Here is a 9,259-nt window from a genome sequence, read left to right as displayed (position 1 = left end):
TGAAATGCGTCAATCTCTTTGTTCTTTCATATTCATATCATATGTTAACATCTATTAAATTGTTATATCTTTCGGATGTGAAGTGATCATTATTATTTAGGTATCATATTGATTTTTATGTTTAATTACTAAATTCGGTTAACCTTGAAAGTGTGCATCAACGAAACATTATTGTCTGAGACTAAAAAAATAACTATTATATGTTACTAAGAAAATTCTCTCGTAAGAATATTTTAATAGATAATATATTTGTCAAATTTTTTATATTTTTACTAAACATATATTTACTTATCAAAAGTTTTACAAAGTAAGATTGAAATAATATTTAAGTAACAAAAAAATCCGAAAAACCTGAAAAATCTGATAAAACCGAACCAATCCAAACCGATATAGTTGGTTTGATTTGGTTTTAATCCCTAATGAAAAATATAGACAACTTTAAGGAGTTGCATATGTATTTTGCCTTTTTTAAAAGAAGAAAATAGAGTTAAGAGAAAGGATTTGTTTGGCACAAAAGTTACTGTAGAAGAAAAAGCTCATGCGATAAAAATAAAAATAAAAATTGGGGCTCCTTGAAACGACTGTCAATGCCTAAAACTCTACGAACTTGAACATGGCAATTTCTTTCATAGTTAAAGCTTCAATCCAGCTTCATTGTCGAGCCATTTTCATCCCCTGGTCAGTAGTTCTCCTCACTTTGGGTTTTGTCCTGAAGAAATTTTATCATTCTTACCCTATTTAAGTTCTTTACTAGCAGCTGCAACCATGTTTTCTAGAGTTCTGACTATTGAATGTTCATACATATTACTGCATTTGTTGATGTATAGTAAGTATCTTGGTAAGCTGACAACTTTTTTTGAAGTGCTTCTGTGAATCTGCAACGTGGGTTGTTTAAGCAAAGGTTTGATTTTTAAGGCAAAAAATGACCATAGAAAAGATTACCCAGTTCATTTTCCAAATTACGGAAATGGGTTTTATTTTTAGGGAAAATATGACCAAAGAAAAGATAACAGCAGTTCATTGTCCCAAATTATTGAAATGGGTATTTGTGTTAAGTGGGGTTTTTAAGCAAAGCTTTGATCTTTAAGACAAACATGAACATAGAAAATGTACTTGTGTTAAGTGGATTGTTTAAGCAAAGGTTTGATTTTTAGTATAAATATGACCACAGAAAGAGATTACAGCAGTTCATTATTCAAATTCTTGAAATAGGTACTTGTGTAAGTGGATTTGTGAAGAAAAGGTTTGAGTTTTAGACCAAATGTGACCATCAAAATATTATGATAGTTCACTCTCCAAATTTTTTGAAATAGGTTCTTTGTGTTTGGTGGGTTAACCAAAGGTTTGATTTTTAGACCAAATATGACCACATAAAAGGATAGAGCCGTTTGTTGTCCCAATTCATTAAATGGGTACTTCTGTGACTTGAGTTTCTTAAGCAAACGTTTGATATTTCGGACGGACATGACTGTAGAAAAGATTAGTGCTGTTCATTCTTCTAATTCTCCAAATCGGTACTTATCTTACATGGCTCTGTTAAGCAAAGGTTAATTTTTAGGCAAACATAGCCATGGAAAAATTAAAGCAGTTTATACTCAAAATTCTCGAATATGGTAGTTGTGTCGCATGGTTTAGTCAAGCACACTTTTGATTTTTAGGGCAAATATGGGCATAGAAAATATTACAGCAGTTCATTCTCTAATTTATCAAAACGGGCATATAACTATGGTATGTAATATATGTATTTTTCCGTATATGTTACTCTCGAGAAACGGTTTGATTTAATATGATATGATTATTAGGGTGCATAAATACAGTGCCATAAGCTGCTCCAGAGGCAGAGATTATAGCACATTTCCAGTCCGGCACATTCCCAAGAAATCTAAAGAATGCCAAGAGTTGGAAGCTGCTTCACCAAGGAAGCGCTTTTTGGACATAGAAAAGCAGAGTAACGTGGATAGGAATGTTCAGGAAACTGGATTTTCTGTTGGTGGAAGGTTGAAGAATGGAGGCATATCTTTTGATTCCAAGTCTCAAAATCATAAACAAAGGCTTCTGACCAGCATAGACAATGAGGTTGAATGGGGTATGATTGGATTTATCCACAGCTCTGTTGTTCTTACCTGTAGTGAAACTCGTATTATAATGCAGCATTCAAACTATGGAAAATGAGAAAATAAGAAGTTATTATGGAATTTCAGGGAAGGAAGATGAAGTTAACGCAGATTTTAGGCTTGGGCGTGCCGAAACTGATAAAGCTAGAGTAGATGCAGAAAGGATAGCAGTTCAATTACTTGCTTCAAGGTTAGAATATTAAATGTCTTATATCTCTCTATCTGGTCGTTATTTATTTGCTATCAACTATTATTTGCTACTGCGCTGATCTGACTTCCAACCTGATATTTTCAACTGGTGTTGAAGACTCTAAGGTGCATATTAGATGGATAAACATTAATTTCCTTCATTATATGTGTGCATAGAGCTGTATGAGTGTGGCTTTCAGGGAGAGAATGATGTGCCAATGATGAAACTGTTAGTCCTTTGTTGATGCACATGAATTCTCTTTCCAGTCAGTGAAGCTAAGAAAAGAAGCCCTTAGATTGGTGCAAATGGAGCTTCTTCTGATGCATGCTTTTTTAAACTGTGCAGAGCACTCACGGCTGTGGAACTGAAGAAGAAACTCCTGGGAAGAAAGTTTACAATCAGTGTTGTTAATGCTGTAATAACAGATTTCCATACCAGGTAAATCGAACTGCCATCAAGATATTCTCCATCAAAGTAGTCAACCTGGTCTTTCGTAACACACAGATGTTATTTCAAATCACAGTCATATTTTGGCTATTGATGTACAGTTGTCACTTGTTCACCAACATTGTTCTATTTTTATCTAGACGTTAAGAGTTACACTTAGACTTGCTAAAAGGAAAATTAGTAGAAGAAGAAGATAGTGCGATAGGTTTTGTGTCACTTCTGAGTTGGTAATTCTTGGCTCAATTTCAATTTCGCCATAATGACCTCATTCTTATTTGTTCTGTGTGTTTCTCTAGGGGTTTAATCAATGATAGTCTGTATGCTGAAATGTTTTCTCGGTCCAGATGGTCTTCCTCAAGTTGGGGTCCAAGACGAATCAAGCAAGTAAATTTTCCTCTTTGTCAACTACTTCACTGAAGGAGATTTTGAGCTTACTTTTTTATGCTTCTGTATAGAGTGAATTGGTTGTACGGTTCCAAAATAATGGGTTTCTCACCTACCTTTTATTTTTTCATTTTGACTTGGTCTTATTTGGGCTAGCATTGGAGAGCAGTTAGTAAATATCTTCCTGAATTTTCCTTGGGTAATCTGGAATTTTTCTTTTTCCATCCACTTAGGAGGACACAGGAGCATATATGTTTCTTATTACATCCAAACTTGAGTACTTAACAAAAAGAAATGAATAATTTTAACATTGCAAGTATAGTGCTATGGAGGTACAGTCTGCTATTTAGTTATCATGTTCCAACCATGCGGTCCATTAGTTCTTTTGAGTAGTTACGCCCTTTTCTTCTCACCTCCATTTTATTATACAGAGGGGTTGCTTTGGTTTTGTTCTGCTTTTGTCATAACCCGATTGAACGTCCTTATCATTTTACGGATTAGGCCTTGATCAAGAAGGGTGTAAGCGAAACAGATGCAAACAAGGCCGTAAAATTGGTTTTCAAGAATGACGAAGCTGGTGAAGAGGAAGACTCAGGAGAATCAAGAGTTACTATGTCGAGACCTTCCCTGGATCAATTGTTTGTCCAGGCATCTAAGCAGTGGCTTAAAGGGCAGGGTGTGCCTAGAGAAAAACGTAAAGCAAGGATTGTTCGTTGGCTTCAGTACCGTGGCTTTGATTGGAGTGTGGTTAGTTTCATACTTAAGAAGTTAGAGTCCAGCTATCCTGAGTAGAACCCCATTACACAGCGAAAGGGATTATGATGGTTTTGTTTGCTGATGCCATTGCCGGATGTAGGCAAAAGCACTGCTTCCTACTGTAAAATGGCTCTTAGTGGAAGTACAACAAAATGGATCAGTTATTCACTCTATTGTTGCCATCTCAAAAATAGTTTGAAGTGTTAAGATCAACATAGAAGGCGGGTTGTGTGAGCGATATATTCATCTTGTTATGACAGGAATGAGCAGTTTCACTGGAAGTAATTGTACCTTGTGCCACATTAACCAGATTGTAAATAAGAATGCTTCAATTTTCAACTATATGTTTTCTGCTTATTCATGTTAATAGAAAATGTTTGGAACTGTAGACCTCCTTGGACCCAGGGAATGATGAGTCACTAATAGTTTCCTTTTTGTAGGCATCTCTTGATTTGAGTTATTCTACCCATTCTCGCCTGTTTGGTTGTGGTAGTCTTTGGTCATTATTTTTCTCTTACCACCAAGAGTTGGCGGTCGGATGGATAGATCCTTCCTGGCTACACCCTTAACTAGAAGCAGGTTCGAGTTCGGGAAATGAAAAAATCCTGGTAAGGAGTGCTTTTCCGTTTAATAGGTCTTATATGGCACGAATTTGGATTAATTGGGCTAGTGGGTTCTGGATAGAGACCTTTACACAAATAGTGGGTCGTATTTAATGATTATTTTTCTAGTCGGTATACATAGATTATATACTTATTATACATAATTATACATCCACATACTATTTTTAGTTCGCTGACTATCTAGGTTAATTCTTCTTTCGGGATATGGAATATTCTTACAGAAAAGAAACTATTTTTCTCCTGGATGAATATGTAATACTCGCCCATCTTGCTATGTATAAATTTTACTTATTAAACTGTTTTCAAAGAAATGGTATCATGGTACTACATAAACCCACATTATGGGGGTAAATTCCAACGTGAAATCGAAGTTAAGTGACATTGATCCCGTACGAGCAAGCATACTAATTGCTTAAAAGCTTCTCTCAGAAATCACATGAGCATGTGATGGGGCCAACTCATTGTTGGCAGCTGGACTATTTCTTGCGAGACACTTGGGAATCTTATTTCTGTTCAATAAATTCAACGTACATAAGTCCAAGAACCTCCCTCCAATGATTGCTTCACTTTCCATATGTCTATACAGTTTCTTAACCCTCACACAAGTTATAATTGAAGTATTTATGGTACTCATTCCCATAGAGAAAGAATATTAGGTGATTTTTTTTTTTCATCTGTTTTAGTTTTGATAGACAGAATTATACTTATGTTGGTGAGAGGTAACATGTAGGTCCCGATGGAATAGAAAAAGGAAAAGAAAAGAAAGATTGATAGACTATAGAGTACCAATGTAGGTCCCGATGGAATAGAAAAAGGAAAAGAAAAGAAAGATTGATAGACTATAGAGTACCAATTGGTATGTAAAAAACCAATTTCAGATAATGATGAGCACTGATATTTCACTCTATAATACTAATGCTAAACTGAAAACACCCTTACTAGGAGTACATGATTGAGGAATGGAAATGATTATAATTAAAATCTATAACCTGCTCTAAGTCATACTGCTATAAAACATGGCATATTCACAAGTTTGTTCACTATGCTGAAGCCTTATTTGGAGATAGAGTTATCAGAAAACACAAAAGAGCAGCTACAGGATAATTGGGAATCCGCATTCTTGGTTCCAGGTGATTTTGGAAGAGCTGTTACACTTGCATTTTTCTTCAACAGGTCAGATTCAGACACTACAGGATCAACGTTTCGAATTTCCTTGAGCATGGCTACAACATCTCTCATCATTGGACGATCATCAGCTTTCGTGCTCACGCACAGAAATGAAACAGCTAAAGTTTGCAGCATTTCATGCATCTCAGGGTCAGCCCTTCCCCTAAGCTTTGGATCAAGAATGTCATTTGGATCACGCTTGCTTTGTAAGTGCTCGCGCACCCATTGAACTAAGTGTGCACCCCCAGGCAATGTTGGGTCCAATGGATGCCTTCCTGTTAGTACCTCCAAGAGAACCACACCAAAACTATACACATCACTCTTTTCTGTGATCCGTTGCATCGAAGCATGTTCTGTGGGTACATAACAAGGCAATGTCTTTGTCAATTCAAGAAAAGTTGATCTGCAATCAATCAAGCTGAGATAATAAATATAGTATAAATAATTACCTGGAGCCATATAGCCATAAGAACCAGCAAGATGAGGCCTTTGGCTTTGCTTCAACAAGTCTGCATCGACATCAGTGTTGACAATCCTTGCCAACCCAAAGTCGGCTAAATAAGGCTCCATTCTAGGGCCTAACAATACATTCATTGCTTTGACATCTCCATGCATTATAGGAGGTACACAATCATGATGCAAGTATGCAAGTGCATGAGCTACTCCAATGACCACATCAAATCTGGTCTCCCATTCTGCTGCTCCTTTGCCAACACCGTGGAGCAATGAGCTCAAACTCCCATTAGGTAGGTAGTCATAGAATAGTAGTTTCATGTTCTGGTTTGAAGCCCAACCAAGGAGGCGTACTATATTCTTGTGACGGATTGAACCTAGAGTACGAATTTCTGAACTAAACGCTCCTGATTCCTCTGATGACCACATTTTCTTGACTGCCAGAGTAACCCCATTTTCGGTCATTACCCTGTACACAACTCCAGAGCTTCCAGTGCCAATGACATTAGCTGATGTTAGATTATGAAAAATGTCATCTATTGAAAAGTCCAACTTCTGGTAAAGAGTCATTTCCCAAGTATCAACATCTGGAGATCTGTACTTGGCCGCTCGTGTCCTGATCAAGGTGTAAATGGCTAGAAGCACTAGCACAGCACTAATACTGACAAGGATCGACATAGCAAGTTTCATGGTTGATTTGGCACGTCGAGCGGGTCCCAGTTGAGTCACGTCCCCACCAGAGATATAAAGAGCTTGGTTTCCAGTAAGATCACTCAAAGGAAGCTTATGAAAGAATTGGGTATTGGGCAGTTTTCCGGAGAAGTCATTGAATGATACATTGAGCGAGACAAGGTTTTGAAGGTTTGTAAGAACATCTAAATTCCCGATGAGTTTGTTGTGGGAGAGATCAAGGTTTCCTAGTCTAGTAAAACCTGAAAACTCACTTGGAATCACGCCTGTAAATTGGTTACAACTAAGGTTGAGAGAGATTTCCAGGGATGGTATTTTACCCAACTCTTTAGGTATATCACCTGAGAAACCATTGTACCCAAGATCTAGCAGCTGAAGCTTACTACAAGAAATTATCTCTGCTGGAATTCTGCCAGAAAGTTGATTTTTCCCAAGATTCAGTTTTGTTAATTCAGCTAAAGAACCAACACTTGGACTTAACGAACCCGTAAGCCTGTTGTCAGAAATGTCCACAAACTGTAGGCTTTTAGGCAGGGTTTCTGGCAAGGGACCAGTGAATGCATTTGAATGGAGATCAAGAAACTCAAGATTTTGACAACCAGATAATGATGCAGGAATTCCTCCCATAAAATGATTGTGACTCATGTCAAGGAAATTCAAACTTCTTAAGTTTCCTATCTCCAATGGAACAGTACCCCCTAGCCTATTGTTGTTCACCCTGAATCTATACAAGTTTGTGCATTTACCAACATCAGGTGGTATAAAGCCAGACAAATCATTGGAAAGAAGCAGCAGTTTTGTCAGATTATTCAAAGCAAAGATTTCTTTTGGTATGGGACCAAAAAGATTGTTGTAAGAAAGGTCTAGAGCCTGAAGATTCTCACATTGAGATAAGGAAACAGGAATATTGCCTGTTAAATTATTTTTCCATGCAAAGAATAAAGTCAAGCTCTTTAAGTTTCCTATTTCATTAGGAATCTGGCCTGAAATATCATTGTTGTCAACTTCCAAATGAGACAGAGAAGTACAATTAGATATTTCAGGAGGTATAATACCTGATAACTGATTGACACTCAACTGCAACTCCTCAAGACCTAAAATGCCACCAAAACTAGTAGGAATGCTACCTGTTAAAAGATTCTCAGATAAATCAATAACTGTAAGAGCTTTGCAATTTCCAAGCTCATTAGGAATCACACCAACTATGCTATTTTGCCATAGCAATAAGCTCTGGAGCTTTTTAAGCTCCCCTATACTCCGCGGGATCGAACCTGAGATTGAATTTTGATACAAGTACAAGTTCTGGAGTTCACTGCAATTACCAATCTCTTCTGGAATTGGTCCAGACAAAAGAGCTGTGTAAATTGCAATGGTCTGAATCCTTTTCAGGTTGCCAATTGAAGGTGGCAAATTCCCTGAAATGCCTGTTTCAGCTAGGCCTAGAAAAACCAAGTTGCTGCAGTTTCCAATTTCCAAAGGGAGTTCACCCTTAAGATTTTGATTTCCACCAGCTCTGAATTCCTCAAGATTGCTCAACTTTCCAATACCCTTTGGAATCTCACCACTCAGTTGATTGTCATAAATCAAGAGATTCTTGAGACTGGACAAGTTGCCAATTTCAGAAGGAATATCACCTTCAAGATAATTTGAACTGAGAGACAAAATTTGCAGCTTGTTAAGCCTACAAATTTCTTGTGGAATGGTACCAGTGATTGAATTGTCACTAATATCAATGAGACTAAGTTCAAGATAGTCTCCAAACTCTTTTGGGATTGGACCACTGAGATTAGCAGATGAAAGAACAAGGGTGTTCAAGAATTTGAGGGGCTGAAAATTTGAAGGCAATGGTCCTTGTAAATTTACTGATTTGAGACTTATGCTCACAACTTGACCATTAGAGTTACAGTGTATGCCAAACCAATTGCAGGGACTTTTGTCTAAAGCATTCCATGATTTCAAAACATCATCAGAACTGTTTAATGTTTGTTTCCATGCAACAAGTGCCTGACTTTGTACATCAATAGAATAACAAGAAGAGAAGAAAAGAGAGTTTAAGGAGAGAAATAAGAAGATATTGGAAAAAAGAAGAAGAAAAGGATTTGTTGAAGGAGCAGGCATTGCTGCTGAGAGGGGAAGAAGAGAGAAAGTTGAGAGGACTTTGGGATTGTAGAGGGGGGAACCCCATGTTTTGTTTATAGAGGAAAAACAATAGAAGATCTGGATCCAAGAGCACTTTCAATTTTTCTATTATTATTATTGCACTTGGGATAGTTGCTGATGCATATGGCTTCCTTTGGCTTTATTAATTCATTATTAAAGTTCATATCAATACCATCTTTTCCTTTCTTCCTTTGGCTGCTATTTGTTTCTTTTGTTAATAATTCTCCGATAGTAGTTTTTTGGATTTTGCTTGTCACAAAATACATATATCACTA

At 37.0% G+C, this 9,259-nt stretch overlaps 2 protein-coding genes across 2 annotated transcripts; one reads left to right on the top strand and one right to left on the bottom strand.

Annotated features, from left to right (window-relative positions):
- Positions 1–497: 497 nt before the first annotated feature.
- On the top strand, positions 498–4,279 carry LOC104221958 (uncharacterized). The gene is made up of 6 exons (XM_009773113.2): positions 498–678; positions 1,803–2,086; positions 2,202–2,304; positions 2,650–2,742; positions 3,048–3,135; positions 3,637–4,279. Exons 1-6 carry the CDS (start codon positions 614–616, stop codon positions 3,925–3,927), a joined length of 924 nt encoding a protein of 307 aa, XP_009771415.1. The 5' UTR covers positions 498–613; the 3' UTR covers positions 3,928–4,279.
- Positions 4,280–5,320: 1,041 nt separating this feature from the next.
- Positions 5,321–9,051, bottom strand: LOC104221957 (leucine-rich repeat receptor-like serine/threonine-protein kinase RGI4). Its single transcript, XM_009773112.2, has 2 exons — positions 6,131–9,051; positions 5,321–6,034 (listed from the first exon to the last, which is right to left on the bottom strand). The coding sequence occupies exons 1-2, from the start codon at positions 8,940–8,942 to the stop codon at positions 5,568–5,570; spliced, it is 3,279 nt and encodes a 1,092-aa protein (XP_009771414.1). The 5' UTR covers positions 8,943–9,051; the 3' UTR covers positions 5,321–5,567.
- Positions 9,052–9,259: the final 208 nt, after the last annotated feature.

This window comes from Nicotiana sylvestris, chromosome 7, assembly GCF_000393655.2.
Source record: "Nicotiana sylvestris chromosome 7, ASM39365v2, whole genome shotgun sequence".
Lineage (NCBI taxonomy): Eukaryota > Viridiplantae > Streptophyta > Magnoliopsida > Solanales > Solanaceae > Nicotiana > Nicotiana sylvestris.
Note: the sequence above shows the minus strand (reverse complement) of the source record. Positions and strands in the feature narration are given on the sequence as shown.

Bases quoted from the DNA above. Each gene is read 5' to 3' on its own strand.
- LOC104221958 (XM_009773113.2), top strand. From the start codon at position 614: ATGGCAATTTCTTTCATAGTTAAAGCTTCAATCCAGCTTCATTGTCGA. The intron at 679-1,802 runs GTCAGTAGTTCT...TATGATTATTAG, and splicing joins CGAGCCATTTTCATCCCCTG to GGTGCATAAATACAGTGCCA. The intron at 2,305-2,649 runs GTTAGAATATTA...TAAACTGTGCAG, and splicing joins GTTCAATTACTTGCTTCAAG to AGCACTCACGGCTGTGGAAC.
- LOC104221957 (XM_009773112.2), bottom strand. From the start codon at position 8,942: ATGCCTGCTCCTTCAACAAATCCTTTTCTTCTTCTTTTTTCCAATATC. The intron at 6,035-6,130 runs GTAATTATTTAT...ATGTACCCACAG, and splicing joins TTATGGCTATATGGCTCCAG to AACATGCTTCGATGCAACGG.